General features: G+C 35.3%; 1 protein-coding gene across 1 annotated transcript in view; it reads left to right on the top strand.

Annotated features, from left to right (window-relative positions):
- Window positions 1-4,065: 4,065 nt before the first annotated feature.
- The window catches only part of LOC123869604 (abhydrolase domain-containing protein 2), a 20,808-nt gene continuing 10,738 nt past the window's right edge, over window positions 4,066-14,135 (top strand). Inside the window, exons 1-3 of the mRNA XM_045912617.1 lie at window positions 4,066-4,384; window positions 6,140-6,312; window positions 7,789-7,956. Of these exons, the coding sequence (XP_045768573.1) occupies window positions 4,230-4,384; window positions 6,140-6,312; window positions 7,789-7,956 (496 nt within the window). The 5' untranslated portion in view covers window positions 4,066-4,229. The remainder of the gene's footprint in view (window positions 4,385-6,139; window positions 6,313-7,788; window positions 7,957-14,135) is intronic.

Below are 14,135 nucleotides of genomic sequence, written 5' to 3'. Positions count from 1 at the left end.
CCTAAATGCTTTACTCAAGCATTGTAAACGATCAAAATACTCAAGCAAAAATCTACGGATTGTCAAGCCGCTTGACCGTCTCGGAAGCCCTTTAGAGCATAATAAGCTAAATGGGAAAGCTCAGGGCTAGTGTCTTTTTTGATTGGTCTGTGGTCAGCAAGCGCTGCATGAGTGTTTAACGGTTGTAGACGTTTGGCCAAGACCACCGCACATTTGCCCTGAGTGTGAACATTCTATGTTTATATGAATTATTATGGGGCGTAGAAAAGATGCATGTAGAGGTAAGGAGTGAGTAAATTTTAAAAAGAGGGGTAAAAAATAGAGAAACAAACTACGTAATAACAACGTAAATTGTTGACGTATACTGGATTCTCTACTCTAGTCACTAAAAATATGAAATTTTCTAACTCTGCATACTTCAATCCATTAACAACTGCTACATTCATACGAAACCATCTGCCGACGCTAGCGCTTATTTGGAGGGTTTTTGAACTATTATTTACTGTTTAAAGCAGGAAACTTTTCAAGTTTTCCCCCATAAGAGATCATACTCCTTATCTCTACACTCCACAATATGAATTCAGGAAGAGTTAGGGCAAACGACGGGCACGTAACGTACTTGTGAAGGCTTTTCTATGCGAGGGGGACACATTATTGTGTGACAGAAATAGTTCAATGAATAATCAGTACCCACGCGAGCACGAGTTCACAACGAGAGTGTGTAATATGCAAAACCGGTCAAGTACAAGTCGGACTCGCACACGAAGGGTTCCGTACCATGAAAATGCTATTTCATGTACAGTGACTAGAGAAATACACATTCTGTGAAAATGACAATTCTCTACTTTAATAGGTACACAACTCACGACAGCCCGCTGACAGACAGATGGGCGGACAGTGGAGGCGTGGTAATACCCCTTGGCACACTGCGGGTACGGAACCTTTATAATGTTGAGGTCCCCCATAATCATACTGAAATGACTTAAAAACAATTGTTTGAATAATTCTGACGTTTGATTATCTAATCTCATGAACACAAATCCACACATTCACAAAAGTTCGTGTTTTTAACTGTTATTATGTGGTTATTATATTTATCAACGACACTGAGCCTGCTCATTATGTCTTTGTTTGATGATAACTGAAGCTGTGTGTGTATTTTTGTGTTTAATACTTGCTGAATATTCGCATTATTGTTATTTATTGGTAATTAGTTATTTTAAGTACATACGTGAACATTTTCTCTAATAAAATTATGTTCTTACGCAATTATGTTGTTTTTATTCATAAATCCTAAGTAATAGCCCCGTCAAAATAGACATTAAATGTGGTTACATTATTTCGCATAGAGCTAAAAGTTTGTAGGAATGTTCGGGACACCATCATGAATAAAATGTGAAAAGTCCCCATGGATTACTTTTATTATTGCTCCAGTTATAATGACTATTTTAACTGTTTGAATCGTAATATCATCGTTGGTGGATCACAATATATAACAGGAGAGCTCAGAACGCTATACTGCTTTCCGTGGATAGAGTGATATAGCTGCTTTACCAGTGTTGCCAGTGGCAGATAGTCAATTGTAACACGAGACATCTCAAAATGTAACATTTTCACGAGAAAAGTAACATTTCCTTATTTTTCGTGGAAAATAAAAGTAATAAGGTACACAGGTTAATATGGCACTTTATTATACAAAAATTTAAACAGTTTTCTTGTCCCATTAGTTAAGCTTAAAAAGAATCGTAATAATAATTGTTGATTGAATAAATTGACTGCTGATCCTGAAAAAGAAAAACAAATCAATATGTAAAATAATAATATACCAATGGATTTAGAAATGTCTTTGAATAGCTATAACTTATTTTGTTAATCAATTTATAATACAAGTGTACTTAAATTAAAAATTTATATCACCCCAACAAGTGAAGGTTACATTAACTAGAAAAGAGCTGATAACTTTCAAACGGCTGAACCGATTTTCTTTGATTATAGCTAAGAACACTCTCCATCAAGCCACTAAATTACAACTAAATTAAAATCGGTTCATTAGTTTGAGAGCTACGATGCCATACACAGATACACACGTCAAACTTATAACACCCCTCTTTTTGGATCGGGGGTTAAAAAGATTAAAATCGTCTTATATCGGGCGATCTGGCAACACAGGACTGTTTGAGTTTGAGAGGCTACGCACTAGGTGGACTTTGTCTGTGTAGCGTTTGATGGCGCGCGTGTGGTGCCTTTTTGGAGCGTTTTTTTTTTTTTTGTTAAAAGTGGCTGGTTTTTGTGTTTCACTGGCGTTTTTGGTGCTAGAACCATGCTGGAACTAACTGGGAAGCGCAAAGGGGTGCCGTGCGTATGTCGGCGAGCGCCGGCACAGACGATGTCCTTACTTATATAGTTTCCCTAACCTAAAAATATCTTCAAACTTGACATTGGTTAATCTTTGTAAAGCCAGACGAGAGAATAAAAAAAAACGCACTAGGTAGGTACGCAGTGAAGAAAATTACGCGGGAATTTCAAATTCGTTTTGTTAACTGAACAATACTAACTAGGTAGGTACCTAACTACTTACCTTGGTCTCAGCAAAGAGATCGATAGATTCGATAGCAAAACTCAAATTTTAGGTTACGCCGGCCGGTATCTACTCAGCTCGCTCTCATTCCTGTAAAGAAAACCGAAGTTACCTACAACAATAACTAAGTAGTAAATAGCTAAATGAACTTCTGGAAACTAATGTGACTTAATAATAAGATGACAGTCAATACAAAAACGAACTGCTTTCAGTTGCAAATACTATAACTTTGTTTTTGCATTACTGATTCCCTAATTAGTTAACTACTTACTTATTTACTTAAAACTACATTGTATACAACATTTACTTACCAAGCAAGTAGTGTTAGCAACACATATACACAGTCGATAAGGATAACGAACAAACCAATCACTTTCGAATTTTGACGAAATAAAGATACAATTTTTTTTTTGTACTTAGATACCTAACTACCTACAATATCACTACCCCGCAACGAATAACTTTTTTTTTTTTTCTCTCGACTGGCTTTATACTGATTAGCCAATGTCAAGTTTGTAGTTATTTACAAGTTAGGAAAACTATATATGTATAAGAATGGACTTCGTCTGTACCGGCGCCCGCCAACATACACGCGGCGCCCCTTTAGAGTGCTTCCCAGTCAGTTCCTTGGTCAGTTCCACCACCAATAAACACTAGCAGAACACAAAAACCGGCCACTTCTAACAAAAAAACACTCCAAAAAGTCACAACACGCGCGCCAGCAAACGCCACCACAGACGAAGTCCACGAATAACTTTATTAGCCAAAACTTGGCCAAAACAAAGTTGAGTCACAGAGAAAAACAAACAAAACACTTTTTTAATCACAGAGTAATTACAAAACAAAGTGAACTTAGACCAATAACTTAGAGAAAGTGAAATAAACTAACAAATGGGCCAATTACGACAAACGAAAACTGTTTTGGATGCGTTCCGTTTCACGATTATTTTTGGTTTGCTGGGAAAAATTTGAATATTTTTATGAAGTCCTAAAAGTAACGTAAAGTAACATTTTGAGTCGTGTAACATAGAGGAAACATGAGGGGGTCAAAAGTAACGTAAAATGTTACAAAAGTAACATTCTGGCAACGCTGTGCTTTACACAACTAACAGCTAAGAAAGAAACAATAGCTACAGCTAAGTAATTTGTATTGTTATGCGACTCCAATTTTCATAAGTTGGTCAGATATTACTCGTTAACTTGTAGGTACCTAAATCCTCCAAAAATCTACCCCACTTCACCCCAAATTTTTTATTTTGCGAAATTTTATCACTTATTGTATGTGATTATTAAGTTTTTTTAAAGGTGAGTTATACTAAACTTATTAGATATGACTTTTAGCGGTATCAATAACAATGTTACCCGCCATTACTTTATCAGTTACTGTGTTACATGGGTCTTTTGCCACAAGCCCCGAGCATTTCATCTGTGGCCCTAAGATTCTAGAACGTCAGGTGTCAGTTTGACTTTGAAATTAGAGATTTTTCCTTTACAGTTTTTTTTATTTATTCAGTTTTGTTTCCGTAGCGGCAGATGAGAGTTTTGTGGCCGTACGCCGTGAATTTAAAGCTTCATATGAAGTGAAATTGCCGCTATTATGTAGATTTCCTTTAAAATCAATCCCTGTGGCCGGTAATTGTGTTGTTACAAAATGTCTACTGTTCTTCTCGCGGTCGTTGCGGTCATATTGTGTGTGCTTTTCCGAATACTGAATGTGAACAGCCAACCTCACAAGCCTGTGATATATGGCAGGGATAGAAATTTCATAGAAAATATCCTCTTTATTGCTCCGTTTCTCAATGAACCGTAAGTATTCTTTCTATAACTTCAGTTTTTCAATGTTTTCTCACGCCTGGTTGTTTGGTGATGTCATGCCAATCAGCTGCCGAATCGGTGACTAAAAAATTAGGTAAGTACTAAGTAGCATTTGTCGATCTCAATTTTAACAGAAATACTAAAACGTTTGCATTACAATGCTGGTTTATGCATACATCTGACCATTCAAGGCCAGTGTTTTATTCAGTTCTAGGTACTTATAATTTTGTAAATCTATATAAGCATAGTGCACAGTTTCTTATTAGTTATTAGTTTCCTATTCTTATATCTTATAATTGCATTAATTTAGTAGAGTATTAATGGTTTGAATGAATATTTCAATCAATGTAATCAACAAATTCAAGTGGGTAATATCATCCCAATTCCAAGTAATAAGTAACGAAGAAGTAAACACAGATGACAATAAAAGAATAAGTAAGTAACTAAGGTGAAATAATACTAAAGGTTTCAGGAAAAACTACCTACAAACTTATTGTGATGTAAATAAATAGTTTTGTCAAATCCCAATATTTGCTCCTGGATCTCAGAATTTATTATGATCAAATTATGCTTTATTTAAATATATGATTATACACTTTAGAACTTTTATCTCATTGGGTTCATTTGATTTTGTATGTAATACATACCATATCATAATGATATTAGCAAACAATATATTATCATGTATATATACGAAATTTATAATAGTAAGTGCTTATTGCAAACAAAATTGTCAGTCATAATAAGTGTCTTTTTTTGCCATAATGCCCAAAAAAACTGAAGAGTTGGCAAACTCTTTTATTTATTTTGGTTTCCGACTGTTCAATCAGTGTAATTCTTGTCGCCTTGCAGATTTTTGATGTAATTAACTCATCATCATCACATGCCTTCTTCGAAACGAAGTTTAGCAAACATCATCTGAAAAGCTTCTCTGTTTAAAGAAGCCTCTTTCAACTTTTGGTAACTAAGCCCTGTCCACCCCCCTTATATCATCCAACCATTTGCGGCTTTGACGACCTTGAGCTCTTTTACCAGCAATTCTCCCTTCGACAACCAATCTGGGAATTTAAATTAATCATATTAAATATTTAATTTAATCATGATTAACTACTTACCTACATAAGAAAAAAATTGATTCAGTAATGATTGAAAATATAATTAGAAAATCTAAAACATGGGAGGATTTATTTTATACCGAGTGGGAAATGGTGCAAGGAGAGTGTCCTCTTTCTAGTTCAATAGTTGTTAAATAAAACCGAGTCACAACATAGATATATAACATACTCCTAAGGCCCACTAACGCATTGGAGTGGCGGCGAGTCGCGACTAAACTACTTAGATAAGTTATTTTTTTTAATAACTTATCTAAGTAATGCAAATAAGTGTGCTCAAGAGGCTTATTGCTCGGATCGCAAAATTGCGCCGCACTGGGAGCCAGCCGAAGCTGGCCCATTTTAAGGTGACTCGGCACGCCGCGCTCGTTCTGCCATGGCCCTAAGCTTAAAACCTATAGAGCGCACTTTGACTTTGCTTAGACTTAAGTTTCCGTCAAAAGGAGACAGATTTATGCCAGCCGTATAACGCTGTCTCGTTTTAACAGTGTCTTACGTCTGAGTCAGTGAGTCAAACTCAAAGTGCTCTCTAGAGATATCAGCCTAAGTGTCGGAATTGTATGTGATAATTCTTACCATGGTGAGTCATATGACTAAAAAGAGATATGAACAACTTTGTAATTCATTGTTTCAGATACATACCAACACGATTATGGGGTTTCAGCGGCCATGTACAGACAATACTTCACAGCCTCATTGGACGCGTCCGGTGCCCCTGGCCTATCGGCGGCCGCATATCCCTAATCTTACCAGACAAATCAACGCTCACCTATGACTTGTATGAACCTCTTGGAAGTGAACATGAAGGTATGAAAATAATGGTGAATAACTGTACTGTTTGTGTGGGATCTGGGAGCCTACCACTTTTAACAGACTTCAAAAAAGGAGGAGGTTCTCAATTCGTCAGAATCTTTTTTTTTATCTTAAACCAAGAAAGCCCCTGTCATTATAATATGATCAATGGAAGTGGTCGCAACGTTCTGTGATAACAAATATATGAATGAAGAGTATAATGCAATGGGAGATACTATTCCTATTATTTACTATTTTTAGGAGGCAGTGCACTATGTGTGTGTGTAATGTGTACATAACTATAATAATTTTATATTTTCGAACATAATAATTACCTATTACTGTCACTGATTGTATAGGATTACCTATAGAATCACAGTGTGTGTATTTTGCATCACATTCTTTAGGACTGGACTTCTAGAAAGTAACTTCCTAAACATGATGATTAATAGCAAAAGATGTTGTGGTCATCATTGAAGAAATAGTTTGGCCCTATATTCAATTAATCTGATTGCATAATACACAATATACTAAATATTCATCTGAGTATTTTTTTTTTTAATTTGAGTCATACTTTTACATATTAGGTACATAAGTAATATACAAGTATAATATTGATTTTGTATCATTTGTCATGTTGTAATCAGTGTGTTCCATACAAAATGATTAAACAATCAAACCAATTGTACTAATTTAGCATTGGTCATGTATCTATTTACAAAGAAGTTCTTTATGATATAACATCTTTTTATAAAGTTGATCCCCCAGACTTTAGCAAAATATTAAAATTGTTCTCCATCAATTCCAATCTTTTCAAAATATTATGTTATGTTCTTGTCAAAATATAACACTGGATGATAGATAATAATTAAAAGGTATCTAATGTTTTATTTCGCATTATCTCACGATAATTACGACATATTATTATAGCTGTTATCTCATAAAAAGTAAAGTGTAATTTATTATATGTATACCTACATCAACATAACTACTAACTTTTATTCTTCTCTAGGTAGGTATTTATTTTGCAAAATTTTAGTCATCTTGGTTTTTTGAAGCTTTTCAGGTGTTATCACTTAACAGTCCTCCCTTAAACCCCATTTCCCTCCACATTTCGAATTCTCAAATTTTTTATACCCAGCCTTCCTTGTGACATTTAGCCTTTAGACATTTTTTTGTCACAACTGACCAAAATATTGAGTACCTAATACTCAATATAATAGTTGAGTAATCTAGATTCTTCTAGATTCATGATGTGTATACAGTAAGGGATCAGTTTAAGACGGCATAATATAACTACAATGCCACAGACAATACATACTTTAAGAATTATTTTGCATGCCATACCAACTTTGCAAGCTTAGAGCTGTGCTGAGCGATTTCTTGCCATGAAGCATTCTGCTGCTCGCATGAACCGTCTTGCGATGCGACGACGTTTTGCAAATATTTTGTCCATTTGAAACAAGAATGACCTATGGTTTCTTTGTGCAGATGACGTGACAGTGGCGATATGCCCCGGCATAGGCAACACGTCGGAGAGCGTCTACATACGCACCTACGTGCACTACTCACAACGACACGGCTACAGATGCGCAGTTCTCAACCACATTGGCGCCCTTAACAGTGTACCCGTCACCAGCAATAGAATATTCTCCTATGGTATGTTAAATCATCAATCGATAAAAATTCAAAACTATTTATTTATTGTAGCTCTTAATTAGTACTATAAGTCCATGCTTTCAATTAGTTAGGTAGTTAGTTGAAAATCTAACACAGGTAGACTTTGTGGTACGCGATCGCGATGGCGATACGCGAGACAGGTATGCAAAGTGTCGCGCGTCGTGGTCGTTCCCTTCAAATGCTCTCAGAACTGCGATAGTATCGCCTAAAAACTGTCGCTCATCGCGGTCGCATACTGCAAAGTATACCTTAAGGAGAGCCAACAAGGAACTCTGCAGTTACTGTTTTCAAAAGGCAAAATAATTACAATTAGTTAAATTAGTCAAAAAAAAAAGAATATTAGACATGTTAATCAAAGTAGGTACGACAATAGTTCAACGGGTGGGGTTTGAACCGCCAACCTCTTAGAATTCAGTCGGCTCCTCAACCTGTTGAGCTATTGAGGCTTTATGAGTTATGTGAAGTAGGTATATCAATTTAACAAAATAATATACTATTTTGTGGGCAGCTGAATGCAAAACCTATTCCGCAGCTTTACATATCTAAATTCTATTAATAAATTTGATTATTCATCGAAGATTTATCATCTTTATTTGAAAAACTGCTAATCCGTTGATTGACGTGGTCGTTCTGTATAGTGAGATCGTCCGGCTGTTAGGTAACTAACTGCCGATTCTGCCAAAACTAAACTTCGCTATAATTATTCAGCATTTCACGAGGAAGTTTTATAGTACTATCCCGGTTGTTATTCTGAGAATATTATATACCTACATGTCACATTTTAGTCTAAGTTAGACCACACCGGTTAAAGTCGGAGTGGTGATATGCTGATGATCTGTATCGTAAAACGTGGTCCGAATAATTTTTATAATATAATTATTATGTAGTGTGTAAGCCGGCAACAACCTTTCGGGAAACGTGCAGGAAAATCAAATTCGAATTATTGTCCGGTATGTTTATTCAACGCTGGGTGCTCGAATATTTACGGAAGTATAAAGTAGAAATATAGAAATTATTATGAGTTCATAACAAATTATATTTCACTGTAGGTACGTGGACCTAATCCATATTTAAACTAAAACATAATATAAATTAGAAAGTTTGTTTGTCTGTTAGCTTTTACGGTCCATTCGTTTGAGCGATTTTTACGAATGGCTTGGGTCCCGGGCAAAGACATAAACTACTATTCTCGGAAAATCCAAGCGTTCCCATGGGATTAACAAAAAAATCAAAATTCATACGGACAAAGTCGCGGGCATCATCTAGTAATTAGTATTGTTCTATGTATTTAAAAGCAATAGAGATCGATTGACAAGTGACTCAGTACATATTTATCTTTTGAAATTGACTGGTATTATTAATAATAATAATATGCTAGTTTTGTAGTATGGCAAAATGGTGTTAATTGTTTTTAAATCTCTTAACTCCTCAATAAATAGGATAGATAGGTAGGTACAACATAACATTTGACTAGGCTACTAAAATAGTAATCTCTACACTACTGTAGTTGTACGCGGCAAAATGAACTAGCCAGGCTATTAGCTAGATTTGATGTAGGCAGCCTACCTAACTAATAAATAAAGCAAGTGATGAAAACAAGACTAGATATTAAAACGGAAAATGTCCTAGAAGTGACTAGTAAATTCTGCGCTCTTGACAACAAGAGCCTTATCAATTACCTATTATGTATAGTCATACAAACTGACATCTAACAATAAATAACATATATCTATCTTACTATTAAATTTGATCGACACGTTTTGCGAATAAAATATAAAAATTGAGTTCCGAACGAAAATCTGTCTACTGTATGATACTGTCATACTGTGTCATACTGTCTACTGAACGGAGTTCTGCCGTGGCGTGCGCAGCGTAATTTTTTTTATTTACTTTATCATACGGTTGAAATCGCTATAGTGAAATCGAAACACGGATAAGACTCAAAGGGCGTTATTCTAAAGTAAAGCTGAATTTCCAAAGAAAGCTAAAGAGTTACAAACATTGGAACTCATAGTCGAGGGGCTTCTTTAGAGGATGATTCAGATGACGTGTGGCATTGCAATGCATTAAAGTTGTGTTGACATGTCGTCGTCTGAATCATTTCCAGTGTAAAAGTCGCTGCATCTCGGCTTCACTGTACTCTGCAGGTGGGGGTTGCGCCTTTAGCAATTGTTATGTTTTGTTATCCTTAGTAAAAGTTCTGACATATTGAATCATACAACAACATACTGAATGATAAATAACCTCGCGTTTGGTTGATCGTGTTACGTGTAGTTAGTGTTTTAAATGACTATGTTTCGGTTTTTCTTATATATTATCCTTTATCTTATCTCGAAGTTCCGGCAGATCGACCTGCACGCTTACGTATTAAAGGGCTTAATTGACCTATTATACAATACAGTCCTATAGTAAAGTAAGCTTCGAATGTTTAGGTCAGCGGAAATAAATAAAGTAGTATTAGGTACTTAAGTACATATTTTAATGCAAATAGAGTTGAATAGGTATTTGTAAACGACTAATTTCACAGTGTATCAGTAGATCTTATCTTTTGATATCTTTTAAACGTCACAGCTGATAGAATACGCGCAAAAATCTTAAAACTAACTCAATTATTTAGCTAATTAGTCCACCTATTAAGATGTCGCAATACCTATTTAATCAAGCATTTGTTATATCTAGTCCTATACTCTGTACGGCGTCAACACAGTTCTTGCTCTAAGGCCCGGTATCCACCAAAGTGGAGAGGAGAGATGTGTTTAGTTGACCAATAAGATTCATAACAGATGACGTGAAAAAAATTATCATGTCATCTTTTAAAAATCTGATTGGTTGACTGTACACATCTCTCCACTCCGCTTAGGTGGATACCGGGCCTAAGTCTAATTACTACAGGTAGTAGATTTTACACTGGGATACTTTAAAATTCAGTAGTTTTAAAATTAGCTTCTTGCTAATAATTAGTACTTATCTGCTAAGAGGTTATTTGGTGCAAAAAAAGTAGGGGATTTATTTAAAGCATGGCGGTGCAGATGAAGTAATTGCGTCAGATCTATACTAAAAAGAAAGCTTTTAAATCATTTCTATAGTGTGAATTCATAAGTTTGTATATATATGAATGAATCCGTATTTGTTTTAGCAATGATCATAATACATAACAAGTTTTATTTTTCCTCGCGGTTGTTAACGTTCCGCTCCACTTGTCCTACCTACTTTACAATGTCAAGGTTGACGACATTCGATTTTAATGGTAATATGTACCTATCTTAAATTTGGGTCAGGACTGAGAAGTGAGAACTTCATATATTATCCATAATATTATTATTATAAATGTAAACAGTGTATGTCTGTCTATTAGCTTTTTATGGCCCATCCGTTTAACTAATTTTTACGAAATTTGATGCTTTTTAATTCGGTAAATTAAAGAGTTCCCACGGGATTTTTATTAAATCCACGCCGACAAAGTCGCGCGGGCTTCATCTAATAGTAAGTAATCCTACGAATAATGCTATCTCCGTACCCGTCGTCCTATTTGGCAACCATCGTACGATGGCACGATGCGTTTTCGTCGCACGATGAGTTCAAACATACAGAGTTCTTCAGAGTGTCCTAATTGAAGTTCGCAAGCCATCGCGCGAGCACAGGGGTTTGATCATCCGATCATGTTATCAAATATAATCTCTTTTGAGTGTCCTAATTGATCACACGTCATCGCACGGCCTTTTAGGGCACGTCCCGTTGGATCATCGTACCATTTTCATCACACGACGATAACGTATCGTGCCATCGTACGATCGTTGCCAATTAGGACGAGACGTCATTATATTCCATACTAGATAATAAAGCCGGTCGCGACTACTCTTAGGTTTTCCGGGATAAATAAGTAGTCTTTATCCGTCTCCGAAACGCAACCAGTGCAAACCAAACGTCGAAATCAGTTTGTTTCGCACAATCTTCAAAGGTCTTATCTTATCTTTAAAATAAATTCATGCCAATTATTTATAGGAGTACCTACGTAGAAAATAATAATTAATTAATTAATTATTATTCGAAGGCAACTCTAGTTAAAGATACCTACGGACCGTCCTGTCTTATTCAAAGGAAGCCCTTTGCCCTCTTACAGATGTGAAAATGTACAAATAGGTAGTAAGTAGGGTCAATTAATTCCTACATTTAATCAATGTCAGACAAAACTAGGACACCACAAAATAAATGATGTATTTACATATAATAAATCATTCTACATGAAGCATAGTGCGTTTCGGATACGTAGTCATAACTCATAAGTGACACATCGCGGTATAGTGCGTGTCTAAATATCAAGTTACAAGTGTAAATTAAAAATTTATAACACCCCCGACAAGTGAAGGTTACAGTAACTAGATAAGAGCTGATAACTTTCAAACGGCTGAACCGATTTTCTTGGATTATAGCTAAGAACACTCTCGATCAAGCCACCTTTCAAACAAAAAAAAACTAAATTAAAATCGGTTCATTAGTTTAGGCGCTACGGTGCCACAGACAGATACACAGATACACATGTTTTTAATATCATTCATTATCTTTAATGATACATAGTTACTTGTAGTAATAAAACTCAAATGTTAGCATAATACATATTATGTTTTTAACTTTAAATAAATAGGTAGGCACTAGGTAGTATGTGTGCCTGCACCTAAGTTACCAAACCATGCTTCTAAATAAAGGATCTGATGTCATTCAAAATTTTAATAAGGTAAGATGACTCAAGTACAACAGGAGTAGGTAACATTCAACGATTCTTGATATTGTCTTATAATAATCTAATCTTATAATATATTATGTCTTATAAATTAACTATTAAATAATTGAACTAGCTTATGCCCGCGACTTCTTCCGCGTGGACTGCACAAATTTCAAACCCCTATTTTACCCCCTTTAGGGGTTGAATTTTCAAAAATCGTTTCTTAGCAGATGTCCAAGTCATAATAGCTACTAGCATGCCAAATTCCAGATAAATCCGTCCAGTTGTTGTTGCCCAGGAGATGGGTTTGGATAATCTTATCCTACATCGTCAGATCTTTCGTTAAGGTGGATGCGACATCTCATGCACGTCGTCAGACCCATCTCATGCACCTTAAGTGATGATATAAGTACGAGTATTTTAACAAAGAAGCGCTAATCTATAAGAACAATGTGAGTTTTATATAGACATCCTTTAGTAGTTACGAGTATTTATAATAGTTAAGTTGATGCAGCTTCCTGGACTGTACAAATAAATAAATAAATAATTTTTTTTTTCAATTAAACTTTTACAAGTATTTTTAAATCGTCAAATGCATCTACTACCAGTTTACCAGTCCTTTTTAGGGTTCCGTTTCGTATTAGAAGGGTACCAACGGGACTCTAGAATTACCAAAACTCCGCTGTCCGTCCGTCTGTCTGTCAGCGGGCTCTATTGTGAATTGTAATAGGTAGAGAGTTTAAATTTTCACAGAATGTGTGTTTCTATTGCAGCCGCGCTATAACAACTAATAATAGAAATTTTAAAATGGCCGCTATTGAAAATTAACAAAATTAAAAAGTGTTACGTATTTCTTGTAGGTGCGATGGTACGGAACTCTTCGCTTGTGAGTCCGGTTCACACTTGACCGATTTTTTGCTACATGACGTTTCGTATTCAATTTTTACTTCATTTTATGAAGTCAAAATTACAGTTGTTAATTCATTTTATGTTAAAATTTAATTTTATAAGTTAAGTCATGCTATGATGTACTGAATTTATTTTTAATTTTATTTATGACTTCCTTAATTCATAATAAAATTTCATACAAATTACTTTAGTGTAAAACTACTTACATAAGAACTAAGCTGGTGCCCAATCTAGATACCTGATACTATAGGCACGAGCACAGTGACCCTGTTAACCTTAGTAAACGAGTTCATGAGTAACTAATCCATACTCTAGTACATGCTCTACTTAGTATTAAGCGTTTATAAGATTCGTGCTAGAAAAACCAAAAACAGGTACTACATAATAGGTACAAAGTGGCAAATTCTGTTGTCCACACTCCCTAAAATCTCTCCTCCTTCCTCTAAAATCTAAAATGACAGGCCTAAGTCTAGTGCTATTCTTTCTTCTTTTATGAATAACTGAACGGAAAGTGTGTCTGTTTGTTACC

The sequence above is a fragment of the Maniola jurtina genome, chromosome 1 (assembly GCF_905333055.1).
Source record: "Maniola jurtina chromosome 1, ilManJurt1.1, whole genome shotgun sequence".
NCBI lineage: Eukaryota > Metazoa > Arthropoda > Insecta > Lepidoptera > Nymphalidae > Maniola > Maniola jurtina.
Note: the sequence above shows the minus strand (reverse complement) of the source record. Positions and strands in the feature narration are given on the sequence as shown.